At 36.4% G+C, this 21,237-nt stretch overlaps 1 protein-coding gene across 2 annotated transcripts in view; it reads right to left on the minus strand.

The window, feature by feature from the left end:
• Positions 1–21,237, minus strand: part of LOC135217984 (E3 ubiquitin-protein ligase RNF123-like) — a 245,262-nt gene that overhangs the window by 155,512 nt on the left and 68,513 nt on the right. For both annotated transcript variants that reach the window (XM_064254111.1, XM_064254112.1), the window contains exons 8-10: positions 14,841–15,084; positions 9,467–9,778; positions 9,043–9,224 (exon numbers count right to left, since the gene is read on the minus strand). In XM_064254111.1, coding sequence (XP_064110181.1) covers positions 9,043–9,224; positions 9,467–9,778; positions 14,841–15,084 — 738 coding nt within the window. The remainder of the gene's footprint in view (positions 1–9,042; positions 9,225–9,466; positions 9,779–14,840; positions 15,085–21,237) is intronic.

A 21,237-nucleotide genomic window follows, 5' to 3' on the forward strand; every position in this document is an offset into this window, starting at 1 on the left:
TGGAAGCAATGGCAGTATTTCTTACCTTGAAGAGACTGCTTCCCCGAAAAAGTCTCATCTAAGGCTAGTTTTGGACAGTGCAGTGGTAGTTTATTGCATCAACAGAGGAGGGTCCAAATCCAAGCATGTGAACCATGTCATGATAGCCATCTTTGCCCTAGCAAACAAACACAAATGGCATCTGTCCGCCACTCACCTGGCGGGGGTAAGAAATGTGATAGCAGACGCTGTGTCCCGGTCAGTTCCTCTGGAATCAGAATGGTCCCTAGACGACGGGTCATTCCAGTGGATATGCCGGAGAGTCCCAGGTCTCCAAGTAGATCTCTTCGCCTCACAAGCGAACCACAAGCTCCCTTGCTATGTGGCCCCCAACCTGGACCCTCTGGCTTATGCCACGGACGCCCTGTCGTTAGATTGGGATCAGTGGAGAAAAATTTATGTTTTTCCTCCAGTGAATCTTCTCTTGAAAGTCTTAAGCAAGCTGAGGACTTTCAAGGGAATAGTAGCTCTGATTGCACCGGACTGGCCCAAGAGCAACTGGTATCCTCTTCTTCTGGAATTGGGTCTCCGACCTCAACGGATTCCCAATCCCAAGCTGTCACAATCAGTACAAATGAGGACTGTGTTCGCTTCCTCAGGAATTCTTCAGACCCTAACTTTATGGACTTCATGAAGTTTGCGGCTAATAAAGATGCTAATATTGATCCACAAAATATTCTCTTCCTAGAATCAGATAAGAGAGAGTCAACTATTAGGCAATATGACTCAGCTGTTAAAAAATTAGCATCCTTCCTGAAAGAATCAAACACTACAACCATGACAGTTAATCTAGCTATATCCTTTTTCAGATCCCTGTTTGAAAAGGTTTAGAGAGCTAGCACTATTACTACTCATAAATCGGCTTTGAAGAAAATCTTTCAGTTAGGTTTTCAGATAGATCTGACTGAATCTTATTTCACGTCTATTCCTAAAGCCTGTGCTAGACTTAGACTTCTCAAATGGCCTACTGCAGTTTCATGGTTCTTAAATGATGTCCTCAAACTAGCTTCAGATACTGACAACTCGTCCTGTACATTCATAATGCTTCTTAGAAAGACATTATTCTTATTAAGCCTAGCTTCAGGAGCTAGAATTTCAGAACTGTCGGCTCTATCCAGAGATGCGGGTCATGTGGAATTCCTCCCCTCAGGAGAAGTTCTGCTTGCTCCGGATCGTAGTTTTTTGGCTAAAAATGAGGATCCTCTTGCAAGGTGGGCCCCTTGGAAAGTCATCCCACTTCCGCAAGACCCTTCTCTTTGCCCAGTATCAACCTTAAGAGCCTTTCTATCTCGTACATCCTCAAGATCCTCAGGTCCTCTCATGAGAGAGAAAGGTTTGGTACTTTGTCAGTAAAAGGTATTAGACAACAAATCCTTTACTTCATTAAACAAGCCAATCCTGATTCATTTCCAAAAGCACATGACATCAGGGGAGTAGCCACCCTCAATTAATTACTTTCAACATATGAACTTTGAGGATCTTAACCCTCTTACGCCGGAGCCCTAAAAATCAAAACGTCTCCCGTATGCCGGGCCTGGTTTGGAGTGAGCGCGGAAGTGGAAAAATAATTTTTCAAAAAATTACAGCGCGCGTACTTTTGAAGATTAAGAGTTCATTTTTGGCTCCTTTTTTTGTCATTGCCTGAAGTTTAGAATGCAACCATCAGAAATGAAAAATAATATCATTATCATATGTAAATAATGCGATATATGGTAGCGAAAAAAAAAAATTCATACATAATTGTATTCAAATCACGCTGTGCAGAAAACGGTCAAAGCTAACCAGTTACTTTTCTTTGCGTTGTATTTTACACTAAATTGCAATCATTTTGATATATAATACATTGTAAAACAATAAAAGCAACACCGGAAAAATATTATCACAAAATGATGTACGAATTCGTAACGAGCGGACGTAAAAAAATGTTATTTTCAAAAATTCACCGTAATTCTAAATAATGTTCTAGAGACTTCCAATTTGTTTCAAAATTAAGACAAATGATTGAATATTACGATACTGTAAGAGTTTTAGATTAGAATTGCAGATTTCGACCATTTCGGACGAGTTAAATTTGACCGAATGTCGAAATTTTAATATATATATATAGGACATATTTCGAAGATAGAAAAAGCTACAACCTTCAATTATTTTTTATTGTATTTTTCATGAATTTGCGCACATTTTGATATATGAAACTCTATAAAAAGGCTAATATGAAAAGGAGCAAATATTAGGATAATGCCATGTACGTATTTGGAGACTTGCGGCCGCGAATCGGCGCGCGGAGTGAAGGTAAATATATTTTTCAAAAATTCACCATAAATCACAATATTGTTTTAGAGACTTCAAATTTGTTTCAAAATGAAGAAAAATGACAGAATATTACTAGGCCGTAAGAGTTTTAGCTTACAATTGCGTTTTTCAACTATTTCGGTAGAGTCAAATTTGACCGAACGTGGTTTTTTTTCTATTTACCGTGATTTATATGCAAATATTTCGAAAAAAGAGAAAAGCTACAACCTTCAATCATTTTTAGTTGTATTCTACATGAAATTACGCACATTTTCATATATAAAACTTTATGTAACAGCTAATTTTAAATGGTGCAAACATTTCGACAATCGCACAAAAAAATTCTGATTTTTTCGGAAGTTACCGCGCGAACGTAATGTTTTTTTTTTCATAAATTCACCATAAATCGAAATATTGTGCTAGAGACTTCCAAGTCGTTGCAAAATGAAGGTAAATGATTGAATATTACTAGAATATAAGAGTTTTAGCTTACAATTGCGTTTTTCGACCATTTCGGTAGTCAAAGTTGACCGAAAGTTGAAATTTTTGCACTTAACGTTATTTATATGAAATATTTCAAAACTGATAAAAGCTACAACCATGGGTTGTTTATTGTTGTATTGTGCATGAAATTGCGCACATTTCCATATATAAAACTTTATGTAACGGCAAATTTAAAAGGGTGCAAACATTAGGACAATCGCACGAAAAAATTTATCGGAAGAGTTATCGCACGAACGTAAGGAAAAAGTTTTTTCATAAATTCACCATAAATCGAAATATTGTGCTAGAGACGTCCAATTTGTTGCAAAATGAAGGCAAATGATTGAATATTACTATAATGTAAGAGTTTTAGCTTAAAATTGCGTTTCTCGACCATTTCTGATAAAAGCTACAATCATGAGTATTTTTTAGTTGTATTGTGCATGAAATTGCGCACATTTTCATATATAATATTTCATGTAAAGGATAATTTAAAATGGTGCAATAATTATGTCAAAGTGACGAAATAATTTCCGAGATGTGTCACTGATACTTTTTTAGTGCGATAAAGAAATTCGCGCTTGCGCGCCTGCGTAGCGATTGTAAAACAAAACAACGCCTTGATCCGTGAACTCCCAGCATCCCCCAAGGCGCGTGATACAAAAGTTTTCGGCTGGTAGGCCTATAAGTATTTTTCGCGAATTTTTAAAAAAAACTTTTTTGAGCCGACGTATGATACGTCCAATCGGCATACGGGAGACATTTTGACTCGACGTTTAATACGTCCAATCGGCGTAAGAGGGTTAAAAAGTATACTGGATGGAAATCTCCGACAGTCTTTAAACGTCATTATCTAAAGTCCTTGGAATCTTTAAAATTTTCAGCAGTAGCAGCGGGAAACATTGTTTCTCCTGATACTGTATAGTAGTTGTAGTACAGATCCAGGTCTCCTTTCTACCTACCTCATCCAACATGCCTCACCCTATCGCCATGCTACTCGGATATCCTAGCCTTAGCCGCTGAAATCATATTAGTGGATTGTCCCTTATTTTTTTGCTAGGGACATCCACACCTTGTACTGATAATGTACTTCAGTGTACCTACCCTTATTTTTATGCTAGGGTAGGACACAATGTGTTTGTATATTTTGTAAATAAATTATCTAAGTAAATCTATTTTGTTAAAATTACACTGCATTATTATAATTTACTGTGTTTATTGTAATTTTAAGTACTTTACATTACTAACTTTCTTTTATGTTACTGTTTAGAATAAGTTAGACTTAAGTACTTAGTTATATGCTGTAATTGATTTACTTATATTATATCCCTCATTTTACAACTGCTTTTCATTTGTCCTTTTTTTCCCATCTTGTCTGTTTCTCTGGTACTCTTTCATAGGCCGACACGAGCTGAGCCCAGAAAACGGATTTTGACGAAGGAAAAATCTATTTCTGGGTGATTGGCTCGTGTCGCCCTATGAAACCCACCCTGTATTGCTTGCCCCCCCCCTGCAGGACAAGATGTTCTTAGATTAAGGATGACCGCTAGGGGCGCTGCTGTCCGTGGCGTCCTCTAGTAGTAGTAGTAGCGGCCGCATCGCCCGTTGGTATCAGCTCTCTCTTGTGGGGATTCTGATTGGAAGGTCTAATTGGTGAATGTCTCGTGGTAGTGTTCCCACTCGCCCCTTTTGCCATACCGACACTTCTTTTTAAGAGTGAGCGAGTCAGTTTTACTGACATTTTCTTAATTTTGTTTTTCTCTGGTAATTTTAGGTTAATTTTACCTAGAAAGAATGATATTAAGGATCCTTTCATAGGGCGACACGAGCCAATCACCCAGAAATAGATTTTTCCTTTGTCAAAATCCGTTATTTCTTCCTTGTGATGTTTATTTCCTGGATCATTAGCATCCATTTCAAGCTACAGTACTGGAGAGAATTGGTAGTTTTACTTCCTTCTTACTGCCACATAATAGTTCCTCAATGGATGAGTGGGTTGCATATTCGCCTATCAATCTCGTAGCCTGAGTTCACTCCCCTCTGGTGCCAATGCAGAACCAAAGCAATTTACTCTTGGTGATTAGAAATTAATTTCTTTATATAAATGGGGTTTGGATCCCACAAGAAGCTGTAGGTCCCATTGCTAAGTAACCATTTGGTTCCTAGCCAGCCCTAGGAGAGCTATTAATCAGCTCCGTGGTCTAGTTACACTAAGATATACTACTGCCACATAATATAATTATCAAGTTATGAATTTTAAACCTTCAAGTTTGTTTCATTGCAATGATAAGTATCATAAGCAAAAGTAAGAGCACAAATAAAAAGTCATTAACCCTTAAACGTCGAAGCGGTATTTTAAAAATCGTCTCCTGTATGCCAGCGGCGTTCGCGAGTGAGTGCCGAAGCGGAAAAAATGTTTTTTTCAAAAAATCACACCACGTTTAGTTTTCAAGATTAAGAGTTAATTTTTGGCTCCTTTTTTTGTCATTGCCTGAAGTTTGGTATGCAACCATCAGAAATGAAAAAAAATACAATTATCATATATAAATATTGGGATATATGACGGCACGAAAAAAAAATTTCATATATAATTGTATACAAATCGTGCCGTGAGCAAAACGGTTAAAGCTAACAAGTTAATTTTTTTCGTTGTATTATACACTAAATTGTGATAATTTTGGTGTATAACACATTGTAAAACGATCAAGGTAACACAGAAAATATTATCACAAAATGATGCAGGAATTCGTAACGTGCGGACGTAAAAAAAAGCAGTTTTCAAAAATTCACCATAAATCAAAATATTGTGCTAGACTTCCAATTTGTTGCAAAATGAAGGTAATTGATTGAATATCACTAGACTGTAAGTGTTGTAGCTTACAATTGTAGTTTTCGACCATTTAGGTCAAGTTAAAGTTGACCGAAGGACGAATTTTTTCTATTTATCGTTATTTATATGAAAATATTTCAATACTGATACAAACTACAACCATAGGTTGTTTTTTGTTGTATTCTACATGAAATTGCACACATTTTCATATATAAAACTTTATGCAACAGTTAATTTAAAATGGTGCAAAAATTACGACAATCAGACAAAAAAATTTATGATTTTTTCGGAAGAGTTACCACGCGGACGTAAGGAAAAAGTTTTTTTTTATAAATTCACCATAAATCTAAATATTGTGCTAGAGACTTCCAATTTGTTGCAAAATAAAGGTAAATAATTGAATATTACTAGAATGTCATAGTTTTAGCTTACAATTGCGTTTTTCGACCATTTAGGTCGAGTCAAATTTGACCGAAGGTTGAAATTTGGCACTTATCGTTATTTATATGAAAATATTTCAAAACTGATAAAAACTACAACCATAGGTTGTTTTTTGTTGTATTCTACATAAAATTGCACACATTTTCATATATACAACTTTATGTAACAGCTAATTTAAAATGGTGCAAACTTTATGACAATCGGACAAAAAAATTTATGATTTTTTTCGGAAGTTACCGCGCGGACGCAAGGAAAATCTTTCTTTTTTTTTCATAAATTCACCATAAATCGAAATACTGTGCTAGAGACTTCCAATTTGTTGCAAAATAAAGGTAAATGATTGAATATTACTAGAATGTAAGAGTTTTAGCTTCCAATTGTGTTTTTTGACCATTTCGGTCGAGTCAAATTTGACCGAAGGTTGATATTTTGGCACTTATCTTTATTTATATGAAAATATTTCAAAACTGATAAAAGCTACAACCATGGGTTGTTTTTAGTTGTATTCTACATGAAATTGCACACATTTCCATATATAAAACTTTATGTAAAAGCTAATTTAAAATGGTGCAAACATTACGACAATCGGACGAAAAAATTTATGATTTTTTCGGAAGTTACCACGCGGACGTAAGGAAAAAGTTTATTTTTTCATAAATTCACCATAAATTGAAATATTGTGCTTGAGACTTCCAATTTGTTGCAAAATGAAGGTAAATGGTTGAATATTACTAGAATATAAGAGTTTTAGCTTACAATTGCGTTTTTTTACCATATCGGTAGAGTAAAAGTTGACCAAAGGTTGAAATTTTGGCACTTATCGTTACTTATATAAAAATATTTCAAAACTGATAAAAGCTACAACCATGAGTGGTTTTTTGTTGTATTCTACATGAAATTGTGCACATTTTCATACATAATACTCCATGTAACGGCTAATACAAAATGGTGCAAAAATTATGTCGGTGACAAAATAATTTCTGAGATGTGTCGCTGTTACTTTTTAGGGCGAGAAGAAAGAAATTCGCGCTTGCGCGCCTGCGTAACAATTGTAAACAAAACAACGCCTTGATCCATGAGCTCCCAGCATCCCCCAAGGCGCTTGATTCAAAAGTTTTCGCCTAGTAGGCCTATAACTATTTTTCCGCAAATTTTTTTAAAAACTCTTTTATATCAACGTACTTTATGTCCAATCGGCACCCAACAAAACAATTTATATCGACATTTAATACGTCCAATCGGCATTAAAGGGTTAAGCAATTTACAGTATGGCCAAGCTTAAATGTATTGCCTCTCACTCAATCACCAAAATACTACTACGTATGTCGTCAGGCTAGTTTCAACTTCAGGTATTACAGTAATTCCATTTTTTATCAATGTACAAGCAATTTTGAAGTAAAGAACATAGAACTGTAATACAATTGCAGTATACATATATGTACATATTTACATATCTGCTGATAAGCACAATGATATTGATAACTTTTTATTTGTTATTTAGTTACGGATTATGTATTACCTTTATGAATGCATGCAGTGAAATAAGAATAAAAAGACTATACCAATTGTTTGGAAGCAACATAGGTTTCAATTTTAATTTTTTTTTTTATCACAGTCACCCAATTCGACTGGGTAGTTTTTATAGTGTCGGGTTCTGGGTTGTATCCGGACTCCTTAGGAGTCCACCACTTTTCTCACTATGTGTGCTGTTTCTAGGAGCATACTCTTCTGCATGAGTTCTGGAGTTACTTCAGCATCTGGTTTTTCCAGGTTCCTTTTCAGGGATCTTGGGATCGTTCCTAGTGTTCCTATGAGTATGGGTACTCTTTCCACTGGCATACCCCATATCCTTCTTATTTCTATTTTCAGGTCCTGATACTTATCAATCTTTTCTCTATTTCTCTTCTACTCTAGTGTCCCAATGCTGCACAAGAGGTTACCATGGAAGTAAGAGCAGCCATAAAGCTAGCAGACACTGTGGCCGGTAAGTTGTCCCAGGCATGGTCGCAGCAGATACCAGCAGGGCCCCCATATGCTAAGAGGGATCATTAAGTTTAAAAGACACTCAGCTCTCACGAGTGGCCTAGAGAGGCACATAACTCTCAGGCTCTCAGCCTACACATCTGAAAAAAAGTAGGGTTGGTTTTATTTAACTAGTGTCCTAGTGTGACATATACAACGATACAGTGTTAACCCACTTTTTCTTGGGGATAGGTTCCAGAACCCACCGTGGATATCCAAAATCTGCAGAAATGCAAAACCACTCTAAAAACACTTTTAACTGTCCAATACCATGTATCCCTTACACTAAAATGCTTATAACTGCCTATTTTAACAGTTCACTGTTAAAATAGGCAGTTATAAGCATTAATGATAATTCTAGAGATATGGGCCATGGAAAAATTCGGGAATTGGTTTAAGTTCCCATGGAAACTTGAAAAATATGTTCCATAAAAATCTGCAAAAAAGGGAAATGCAGAAAGTGGGGGAGCACTGTAAGTGAGGGTCAACCTCAAAGTTAAGATAAACCAAACACAGCCTGTCCTTCTCAGGACAGTGCCTAACCCAGCAGTTTCTTCTTCAAAATTGCCCAAGCAATTAACGGGTCTGAAATATATATATGATAACAAACAACAACTATAAACATTTTTCAACAAAAAACAAAAAGAAAGCACTTGAGAGTCTAGCACAGAAGTGTAGAGATGTCTTCACACAATGGTAGCCAAAAGCAAAGTGGAGTGTAGACCAATGAGTGGGCAGGGTTTCCTCCTGCCATCAGTAGTTAATGACCTTGTCTGAAAGTTAAACATCTGTTCTAGCTCGCGTCTACAAGCTAACTCCTATGTAAATACCAAAGGTTTGTATTTGTGTAGGAACAAATATATTTATCCCGATGAATTACTAATTTTTGTGAAAATTCATACTTCAGGAACCTAAATGATATAAACATATCATACCTGACTTTATCAAAAAGTATTTTATTTAGGCAGTATTTCCTAAGGCGATCATGGGAGAGAAGAACATACAGAAGACGAAGGTTATATTTCTGGCCTCGGAAGTGAATATCCTCTGCTGGCTCCTTGTGGCCCGTCAACAGGCAGATTATTAAATTTTCTAGGCACTTCAAGAGTTCATGATCCTGTTAAAATATGCTAGTTAATACAAGGAAAGTAGTGCAAGTTTGGTATTTGTTAAAAACAGTTTTTGTAGTTTTACAACACTATCCAGATAATCTTTGCATTACTTGGCCAAATAAAACAATTTTTATTTCAAGTTAGAACATTATACTCAAATAAGTTAGAACATTATGCTCAAATAAGTTAGAACATTATACTCATATAACCACTAAATATAAAACATCCTGTAACCTGTAAGCCTTACTTCCAAAGAAGCCACGAGAAAATCAAAAAGTATGTGTGCCTTTTTTAAATTAAGGCCATCAGATGAAGACTTTCTCATTTCTTGATGCATTCCATGCTGATAACTAGATGTTGATAAAGGTATGACCTCTGATGTTGATAAAGGTATGACCTCTGCTATTTCTGCTAGAGCAGGAACAAGACATGCTTCTACTATATATGGCATTGTTAACAGTGGACCTAAATGAGTGGCAATGTGTTGTGCAACAATAAATAAGCAAGTATCACCATGGGTACTTCCACACAACTCTTCCAGTTGACGTAGTTCTCCAGACTGTAATAGAATACAAAAAATTCCATTGCATTATAACAGAAATGCAAAATATTTATTAGATAACTTTGAATGCTGTAGATTTTAATGTATATTAAACTGGAAGAACAGATCACAACAAAATGGGCAAATATGTTTACAGATTCAGTATTGAGATTAAATAAACTAACAATGAAAATGCTGCACATAAAAGAGAAAACAGAACTTAACCCTATTAGATAAATTACCTTCATTTGAAGGTTTTTATACAATAAATACAAAACTTATTACTGAATGAAATAAACATTAAACATTAAAATATATTAACAATACTATAAAGCACACTGTAACTTTGGAATATATGGCATTTACTGTAGTTATATGATTTTCTCCATTACAAGTCTGTCTCACGCAAAGGGCTTAACTAACCTAGAAACACAGCTGGGCGTTTTAATGTTTTATCATTTTTCTGATGTGTTTGGTACAATTATATTCATGAAATGTGCTAAAGGCAGGATTAAATTCTTTTGCAAGAATTCAGCAAGGATATTTTATTTTTATCATTTCCTGTTAGAAAAATTGAAAGTAAGTATTTACTGCATGACTAAAATAATGTTGCAGAGTGACAGACACCCTATTTAGTATTACATACATGGGACAATGGATGTTACACGGAGTAAGTTTTAATCAAGAGTTATTTTATAATCAAAAGATATTATAAAAAACACTATTACTCTTTTGACCAACTAATACTGGCTTGATCTTCTTGCTCTTTTTACATGATGCTATTTTAGTACTACAGTTCTTTTATTATTATTACAGGCAGACCTTCACTGGACCCAACAGTACTGAACTTGAGAAGTCTTTGATCAGTGAAAATTCAGTTACACCAGAATTACCTCTAAACAGTTGTTAACCACCTCAATTTACCTTTGAAATATATGGTATGTACGTATAAAGTAAACTCTTGAACATTTGAGGAGCTTTCCCTACCAACAACTCCTTTACGCATTTTCTTAGTGCAATCGCACTACATGTCAAAAACGTAAATAAAAATGCACAAGTTCAAATGGATGTGCACATCTAGGAAAGAACCGTTTCTGGTCTCTTCTTAGCCAGGCAGACTAAATCAGCATTATGTGTACACTGAATGGCTCAATGAAAATGTTGAGTGCCAACTAGCTTATAGATGAGGAAGAGGCTTTGGGGAAAAGTAAAAAAAATGCACTGGGTGTGGGTGTTGGGAGAAATCACACACTGAACCAGACTCAATCAAGGTTTTATCTCTCAACTCTAACCACTGACTTGCTCAAAGGCATGTTATGGTTCTGCACTATAAAAACTTTAGCTTTCATAGGTGTTCCCCTATGCTTTGCTAGGGGTTATGTTTTTGGTGAGTTTGTGCATATGGTGATGGCACTGCCACCTGCTAAGCAGCAAAGAACTGTGTTGCCCTTTGTCAAACTTAGGTGTTGTGGACCACCCTGATAAAAGGTGGACTACATTTAAGGGGTTTGAGCATTGTGGGATCCCAAAAACTTCAAAGAACAGCCAGAGATCATGCATGCAAGAAGTTAGAAACCAAACCGGCAGGTTAATATTCTAAAATATGTTAAGACTACAGTTACAAAGAAATAATTTTGGAAAATTTTAGCCATGGCAACCACCATGAATGGCCTCTGGTATCATTTCATCATTAAAACGTTTTACAAATGTCATTAATGTTATTGGTTTTTCTACAGTAGGTATTGTAAAGTTGTCACTGATATACTTGCCAATTGGCTTTAACATTTCACTTGCACTAGCAAAGGATAAAGTTACTAGTTTTATTATAAAATTATGAAGGGCTTGGCTTTAAAATCATCGACAATCATAAGAAAACCTTATTTTTAATCCTTCTGATGTCTTGAAAATTATGTAACCTGCATTTTTATCGAGTTCTTCAAATTAAGAAAACTTCAACATTTTAACCATTCTGCCAAGCCCAGCCCATCATAACCTGGGAACTGCCTTAATTGGCTGATTGAAAATGAAAACTGACAAAACTTTTGTTCACTGTTTTGTGTCCAAACTTTAGCACTTATTTCATATTATATAATTTGGACATTCACATTAAATTTACATTCCATACTTACCGAGATTGGATAATGTGGGCTACTGATCAAATATCCATGGGTCAAACAAGAGAGACCAATTCCTAAATGTGTCAAAATTGTTTGCATTGTTCCTTTTGATATGATGAACTCCATATTTCGAAAAGCAACAGGCTTAATTTACTACTATTGGGCTTATTATTTTATATATATTCTGCCATTCACAAATTATAACAGGTTCTAGAGATGTTATATAATAACCAAGTGGAATATTTATGTGATCTTATAGTAGCTGCCAGTTAGGCTGCTTTACCAGCTTCTTCATTTCTACGTGACCAAGAATTTATTGTATTTCTGTCTTTACCAAAATCATATAACTTGTGAAGTGAAAATTAAGTTGTGAAGTCTTTTGAGAATATAATTCAAAAGGGCATCTATACACTTTTATAGTGTCACTGCGAATTACACATTGCTGTGATGGTGCACCTTTAATCATATAAATGGTTGCTGCTTGAGAATGTAATTCTGTTGTGAAAACAAGAATTGTTAAGAAAGGCAAATTTTTTTAGGTAAGATGGCTGCAAATTCTGGGATGGATGAATATTTGGACTCATCAATTTATATCACATATCTGATGCCTAAAACAGTCTATTGTCTCTAATATATTATATATATATATATATTAATAATTATATTATTATTATATTATATATATTATTATATTATTATATATATTTATTATATTATATAGATATATATATATATATATATCTGGATCAAAATGGATCAAAAAATTTCTTTTGTTGTTCAATCACATGTTTGTATTTCTACTGTCATAATAAAGAGTTAAAAGATGGTTCAATGCTTTTAACCAGGATAGAAGAATTTGGGGAAGATTAAATGACTCCAGTGCATATTACGAGTCCCTCATTATGAACTGACCCAAACAGACTAGTTAGGGCCACCATCCATAGTCTATAAGATAATTATGAAGTGATCCAGACAGCATCTATTAAGCTCAACCCAGGTTGGGCCGCATACTGAGCATAATAGGTGTCTGATCCTCTCTCTCTCTCTCTCTCTCTAGAGGGTAATGTAAGATTATTTGAAATGATATTGCTGTAAAGATTTTTTATGACAAAGCATATTGTACAATATATTTAAAATACTTGCCAATTATATTTATTTTATTTTCCAGTAAAAACTGAATAAAATGAAAATAATTAGCAAATATATGTTATATATTGTACAACATGCAATTAGCAAATATATGTTATATATTATACAACATGCTTTATCATAAAAATCTTTACAGTAATATAATTTCAAATACATTACATTACCCTTACAGAGAGAGAGAGAGAGAGAGAGAGAGAGAGAGAGAGAGAGAGAGAGAGAGAGAGAGAGAGAGAGAGAGAGAGAGAGAGAGAGAGAGAGAATCATACACCTATTATGATCAGTTCAGGGCCCACCCTGGAGTGAGCTTTATAGCTACATAACTACATAAGTACTATGCTGTAAATCATTTTTATAATAAAAATCAACATTTAGTCACACAATGTGGAAAAATACAGTTAATAGTGAACAAACAGTGTTGCTATACAAAAAAAAAAAAAAGTAAATTAGTGATAATTTTGAAAGAATTAATACAAACAGCTTATGTATACAGTACACAGGGTAACTTGATTATACTCTCTTTTTTTCCATCTGTCCATCCGCCTGTGGCAGTCGCGCATGGTAACACTGCATCCCGGGCTTTAAATAGTTACGCTATGTGTAAGTTTTAGGTAAATAGAAGGATATCTCGGTATACATTTGCAACTGAAGTGTTTTAATAATTTACTGTATGCGAATTATACCGTTAATAATCCAAATAGGTTATTATTTAAAGCCCGGGACGCAGTATTACCATGCCCAAACACCACAGGCGGATGGACAGATGGAATAAAACAGAGTATAGTTGTCAAACTTTCTGTAAGACATATCTATTTAATCTGTATTAAAGATTTATTTAATGTGTATTAAACATTTTATAGATATTTTGCTGTTTACATTACTGTTAATATTTTAAAATGAGTAAATCATTGTTATAAGCATTTTAGGGGGCATATATATTTAAGAGTAACAGTTGTAAAAGGCTACTAATCTTAGGATGATAGTTTGTATTGTATTTTTGTTTGAAATGATATTAAATTGTTTTAGTATGATAATTTAAATTATATTTTTGTTTGAATATCAAATTAAGCATGACATGTTAAAATAGACAATTACATATAAGCACTTTAATTTATGAGGTATACTGGGTATTTGGCAATTGTAAGCCAGTTATAAGGATTTTTAGAGGGGGATATTTGCATTTCCACAGCAGGTTCTGGAACCTAATACCACACAAGTGGGGGAGCACTGCACATAATAGTTGTATTGTACAGTAATGTCAAGGTTGATCTGTTTGGTGAGAGATAATGCATTTTTGCATAAAAATTTCATATGAGCTAAATGGGTTTTCCAGTTTAGGTGTGTAAAAGCTCAAGCTCTCCATTTTTTCCCCTTCAAGTTTAAAAAAAAATGAATTACACTGAAAAGTGGAACCTCCTGCTGTGGAGTGTTTATTTTTATCATAACATTCACGATGATACACTCATATGCAGTTTATAATGTGTATCTTATTTAGGCATGTACAGTACACTATACATAGTGAAAAAATTAATCGACAACCAAAAGTCTTTTGGAAGCTCTTAATATAGGCAATGCAATTCTGGGGAGCCACTACCATGAAGGAAAGGTTACCAAGAAAGAGGATATTACGATAAGTGGCAAAACCCTTGATTGAAAAAGATATTTTCTTGAGTGTGCCATTTATTTACACAGTTTTCTTCTTCCAATTTCCAAATATACCCTGATTATCACTTTGAAATTACACTGAAATTACATTAAAAGCAAGTAACTTCAAAACTTAACACTGTACTTATATGACACTTAAAAATATTCCTTACCTGTTGTTCATCAGGATACATGTGAACAAGTTTCTTGAGCCACGCAATACATTTCTGTGCTTTTACTTTTTCTGTAGTGGGCGGTGATTCGAGAGGAAAGTACCCTGCTTGAGGGTAGCGTAAGGGTGTAGCTCCAAAATTGACTGTAAGGTTTTCTCCCAAAGCCAAAGAAACTGCAGGGAAGTATGCTAAACCAGGGCCTGTTTTAACATTCTCAAAGGCAGTGCCGAGTGGTTTTCCATTCCTGTTTAAAAATAATTCAAAGACCAAATTAAAACACCATCCTTCTATGTTTATGGGTTAATTTCATTAATTGCTACCATAAATTACAAACATTTATTTCAACATTCAAGCTACTAAAGAGGTCTCAAAAAAGTGAAAGGCAATATCATAGGTGATGTCATACAAAAATTGATCAAATTTACATATACCATACAAACTACAGTGGGCACCCCATATTCGCAGGGGATGCGTACCAGACATCCCCCCTCTAATAGTTAGGATCCATGAATACTCAGAACCCCAATAAAATGCTCAAAAATGATATTGTTATGATACAATAAAGTTTGTTCATACTTACCTGGCAGATATGTATATAGCTGTATTTTCTGAAGTCCGACAGAATTTAAAAACTTCCGGCAGACGCAGTGGTCGGCCAGGTGGTTAGTACCCATTCCCGCCGCTGGGAGGCGGGTATCAGGAACCATTCCCATTTTCTATTCATAATTTTTATTTCCACTGTCCCCTGAGGGGAGGTGGGTGGGTACTTGATTATATATATCTGCCAGGTAAGTATGAACAAACTTTATTGTATCATAACAATATCATTTTGTTCATGAAACTTACCTGTCAGATATATATATAGCTGAATCCCACCGTTGGAGGTGGGAAGGGACAGAATAGAAGGATTTTGGGAAACAAATGCATGCGGATGATTTACATCTTGGTTCCACCTGTTAGCATAGCTGACATCGTGATTACTGTCACCCAAGTCTGCTTCTGCTTTACTAGAGTTGCCAGCGAGGTAGAGACCTATAAAGCTGGTGCACTCCAGATGATCTGTCAACGGGGGCGTGACCACAATGTGACTAGACCATACTGACTATACCATAAGGGCTAAGAAGTAAAATAAAATAAAAATATATATACAGGCAGTCCCCGGGTTACGACGGGGGTTCCGTTCTTGAGACGCGTCGTAAGCCGAAAATCGTCGTAAGCCGGAACGACGCTTGGAAATATGTCTTAAACTAATAAAAAGTTATAAAAACCTTACTTGTAATCCTTTGGTTACACTACATGTTGTTTCCTGTAGTTTTATGTACAACCTGGAGTTATTTTCATAAAAGAATGCTGGTTCTTGAAGGTAAAAACTATTGTAATCCTCTGGTGACACTACATTCTTGAAGTTTTATGTACAACCTGGAGTGATTTTGTCAAATCTTGAGGGCTACAAGAACAGCTGATTACTATTTACGTATCATATAGACTAATTAAAGTAAACGTATCTTTAAATAGGCTTATATATTAGTATCAACAAACATTTCCTGCTTATGAGTCAGAGGCCGTTTAATGAAACGAACACTTCTCTGTCCTATCTGTTCAGAAAATAAATGTTACGTCAATCCCCGAGACGGTGACCATTGTTGCCAAGGCGTCTCTCTCTCTCTCTCTGATCAAATTACACTGGAACTTTGACATACGATTGCCCTAATATACGAATGTTTTGAGATACAACAGAAAATTTGCGAAAATATAAGCTTTGATATACGAAATATTTGAGATACGATTTTGCGATGAGTGTTAGTTGTATAGGCGACCGATAAATGGCGTTCAGTCTGTTTGTTTGTTGGTGCTGCATGTTAACACGTCGTTGTTTAGTTCGTTGTATTTGCGCCTATTTTTCGTGTTATTTTGTCTATTTTATTATTAACCATGGGTCTCAAAGCTAAAGACAAAGCAGGTGATAAGAAAAAACCCAAGAAAATGATTTCGATGGAAGCAAAACATGAAATTATAGCAAAGCATAAAACCTTCCAAAGGCATCACCATTATTTCTAAACTACAAACTGATTAAAATAAAAAAATAAAAATTAGTTTAGCAATGTTATTTCATTTGTGTTTATTACGTAGTTATTAGTGTACATACGTAAATAAAAAGAGAACAAATCGTTCCCTGCCACCCTTCCCTACCTCTTCCCCCTGCTGGCCTCACGTCATCTTTCGTTGTGGTAAGTAAAATTCCTTTCTTTTTTTTTAATTGATTTTATTAACATTTATTATCATTTATCACATTGCTATGTTATTTTATCATTATGTGTGTTATTACTCGTTTATTTGTGTATAAATTGTGTATATATGTAATTTAGCTGTGTTTAGGTGTGGTTTCATACCGCTAGAACGGATTAATACATATTACATTATTTTAAATGGGAAAAATTCTTTGAGATACAACTGTTTTGATATACGACGATCGTAACGGAACAAATTAAATTCGTATGTCAAGGTTCCAGTGTACTGGATAATGTCTCTCTTTGGATACTTCGATTTTGCCAAATCTTGAGGGCTACAAGAACAGTTGATTACTATTTACGTATCATATAGACTAATTAAAGTAAACGTATCTTTAAATAGGCTTATATTATTAGTATCAACAAAACATTTACTGGCATGAGTCAGAGGCCAGTTTAACGAACGAACACTTCCTCTGTCCTTACTCGGAGCGTCGGAAGACGCCTCTCTCTCTCTTCTCTGTCTCTCCTCTCTCTCTCGTCTCTCTCTCTCTATCTTCTCTCTCTCATTGTAATCTAACCAGAAACTTCGTTTTGTTATTATTACTGGAAACAAGCAATGATTTTTTTCATTATTTGTGCTTTTGGACTGTTATATGTAAACTTTGCGCACCGCAAGCTAGTATGTATTCATTCGCTCGGAAACTAGTTCCGCATATGAGGCGTCACTAAAAAACATAGAAAAATACGACATAAAAAGTGTCGAAAATCATCATAATAACCCTTCAAAATTTTTGTTGTAATCTAACCAGAAACTTATTTTTAATAATATACTGTGCTAAACTATAAAGGAGTTTTATCATAGTATGAGTTTTTTAAAAGCGTCGTTAACTCGGAGCGTCGGAAGCGTCAGCATCGTAACCTCGGAACAAGCGTCGTAACCCAGGACGGATTTTTCCATTGAATATTTAAGAAAAAGCGTCGTAACCTCGGAACGTCGTAAGCCGGAACCGTCGTAACCCGGGGACCGCCTGTATATATATATATATATCACCACCTGACCAACCTAGCCAAAGTTAAGGTGTTTTAACTAAGGCTTAAGAGTTAAGAAGTCGCTATTGGCGGCGACTCAATAACTAAATTAAGAGCTCTTCCTAACCATTTTCTACAGGATAGGATGAGTGGTACTTCTTGCCCCCAAGATTGTGTCTGCAGACACGTATGGCCCTAGCGAGCAGCAGATCTCATATGCCGTCTTCACATCCCGCAGGAAGTGTGAAGCGAACACAGAGTTGCTTCGCTAAAACGTGGTACTCAGTATGTTACTGAGTGCCATGCTCTGTTGAAATGCTTCCGAGGCCGCGCCCTCACCTCGTGAGCATTCAGATCAAAAGATTTCAAATCTTTGTGCAAACACAATGAAGGAGCCTTTTTGAAAAAACTCCTTAACACTAAAGCCAGGGTGTTCTTTGATATGGGCAAGTCTGGTCTTTTTCGGAACACTGCAGATTGTCTGAAGGACTTCGACTTTCTTTAGTTTTATGTAGATAAAACTTGAGAGCCCCGACAGGGCACAGGACTCTCCCTGGCTCTTGCCCAATAACTTGTGCCATCCCTTGATTCCAAGCTCCTGGCCCAAGGACTAGACGGGTTTCCATTCTTAGGCCACAACGGAAGGTTTAGCGAACACACAGCATTGTGTTCCCTAAAGCCAAAACTTCTGACGATGGCTTAAAACCTCACTAACCCTCTTTGTCGTATCTAGAGTGGTTAGAAAATAGGCCTTTCTGGTCACGTGCAATAAGTTAACAGAAAGGAGAGGTTTGAAATGCTTTGACATCAAGAACTTCAGACTACATCTAAGTTCCATATAGAAAGCTTCGATCTGGACATGCACAGTCAGTCCGTCTGTACTAAAGTCAGGTGACCGACCAGGTGACCAGTCAGACGAATCAAGGACAGCAAGGCTGTACCCTGAAGACTATAATGCACTATTCTTCGCTGAAGGATGAGTGTCTGGACTGCCTGGGCGATTCAAGCTAAGCAAACCTTGGGGGTGTATCAACTCAACCCAACGTCGTCAGCGAATCAACTCATGAGCAACTCCTGACTCGAGCTTCTGGTGCCAGAAGAAAGGAGCGCAGAGCAAAAAAGGCGATTCAGTCCCGAAGGAAGAATGCCTGACAGTCCAACCTGGTCTCATGTTACACGATCATCGGGGGTGTATCAGCGCAACCGACTTCGTCAACAAAAAACTCAGGGCTACTAAATGTCGCCTGATCTCGCACGAGTGTCTGACTCCGAGAAAACAGGTGAGACAAAAAGTAGATGGTGAGCGAGTTTCGAGATTCCACAGATCGTGAAGGGCTTTGTTGTTTGAAAGCAGCAAATCTCTGAGCCCAAAGGCCGTCAACAACATACTGTATTTGCATATTCTTTAATAGTTGTGACTGCCAGCTTATCCCATTCTTCAGACGGAAAGGGAAGATGGTAATCTTATTCCTGTCACTCAGAGCGGAGAGGTTATAGGTACCTTTCGTGTTAGAGTAGACCGACTCTCTCGGAAAAGGTCCTTGGAAAATGAACTAGGAAGGACATGACCTCTGTGAATCCAGGATCTTGAAATCCAACATGGGGCGAACAGCGTCATTGTCGCTCCCTGTGATGTCTTAAATCATCTTATTACATTTCCTAAGCGTTTGGAAAAAGGGGAAAAGAGACTAGACATCCATCCCCGTTCAATACCATAGGATGGCGTTTAATGCTACCGCTCCCAGATCGAGAATAAGGGAGCAGAGAAGAAACCTCTTCGTCCTCAACATAGCGAAGAGAGGAATGAAAGGACGTCCTTAAAGTCTCCACAACTCTCAACATACTTCTAAACAAAGATTCCACTCGGAAGTCAGTAGTTGCTGCCGTCGATCGAGAAGATTCGTACGGACTTTTGCAATCCTGTAACGAACCTCTAGAGGATCGTTACGTTCTATGCCTGTTGTTATAATACGTTCATTCTCGTAAACTCGAACAGGGACCGAGAAAAGATACTTCTGAAGATATGAGAGAGCTGTGGAATATCCGAGTTGAACTGGACCACTGGTTCCAAAAACTCGTTTCGAGGACTGGAGGGACGACCGAATTGCTTTCACTTCTTTCAGATTATGTTCCAGGACATCTGAAACCCTCTCCAGATGTCCGGCACCTTCTCTCTATTACCTCAGGTGATACTTGACGCACTGAGATATGTTCAGAATCATTCCTAGATCTTGGATAAAATTTCAGTTTTCCGGTAGGAAAAAACTGTAGAGGTCTGAATTGCAGTCTATTCAGGGAAACAAACTTCTTCAGGAAGGAAATGGTCCCCAGCATGCTCATCCATTCCCTCACCGAGTATGCTTATTTCCCTAATAAGGCTGCGCTTTACCTAAGCAGGAAAGCATATAATAGTGCAATGTTGCGGTAGACTCGTAGTCCTATACCGTGCGGTAACGAGCACAGAAAGAAGAAAGAGATATCTCTGTTGAACATAGTAAGGCAAAACGAATGCAATGTTTATTCATTCATGTAAGAAATCCCCTCAATCTAAGGCTAAAGTCCGTGATTGTAGGGCAAAGATACGGTTAGTCAGTCAATCCCGCAGGAGAGAGAGACGTAACCTACCGCGCATGACAGCGAACGAGCTGCTACTGGCTCGGTTGGACTGGAGGACAGTGACAGCAGCTTACTCTCGTCGTCTCTTACCGTTATGCCTGGTTGCCAGCTACTCTATTCTACGAAGAAATATGTCCGTTATTTTTAAGCAGAAAGAGACTCTCAAGCTGGTATATTTAAGCGAAACAGAAAACGCTAAATATAGAGTTGCGTTTGTTTTGTCATAACACTACCATACAACGGTAAAAGATAAATCGGAAACTCCTGGAAGGCTGCCGGGAGTAACGATTAAATGTGCTAAAATAATAGACAATGGACATCTCGGTTGCCATCCAAAGAGGTAACTTCAGCAAGCGTATATGACTTGAACCAACCAGTAGAAAATAACGCAAGGCAAAATATATTGTTATGATACAATAAAGTTTGTTCATACTCACCTGGCAGACATACCTATAGCTGAATTCGGAAATACAGCTACATATATATCTGACAGGCAAGTTTCATGAACAAAACTTAAGAGA

Source organism: Macrobrachium nipponense, chromosome 9 (assembly GCF_015104395.2).
Source record: "Macrobrachium nipponense isolate FS-2020 chromosome 9, ASM1510439v2, whole genome shotgun sequence".
In the NCBI taxonomy this organism is placed as follows: domain Eukaryota; kingdom Metazoa; phylum Arthropoda; class Malacostraca; order Decapoda; family Palaemonidae; genus Macrobrachium; species Macrobrachium nipponense.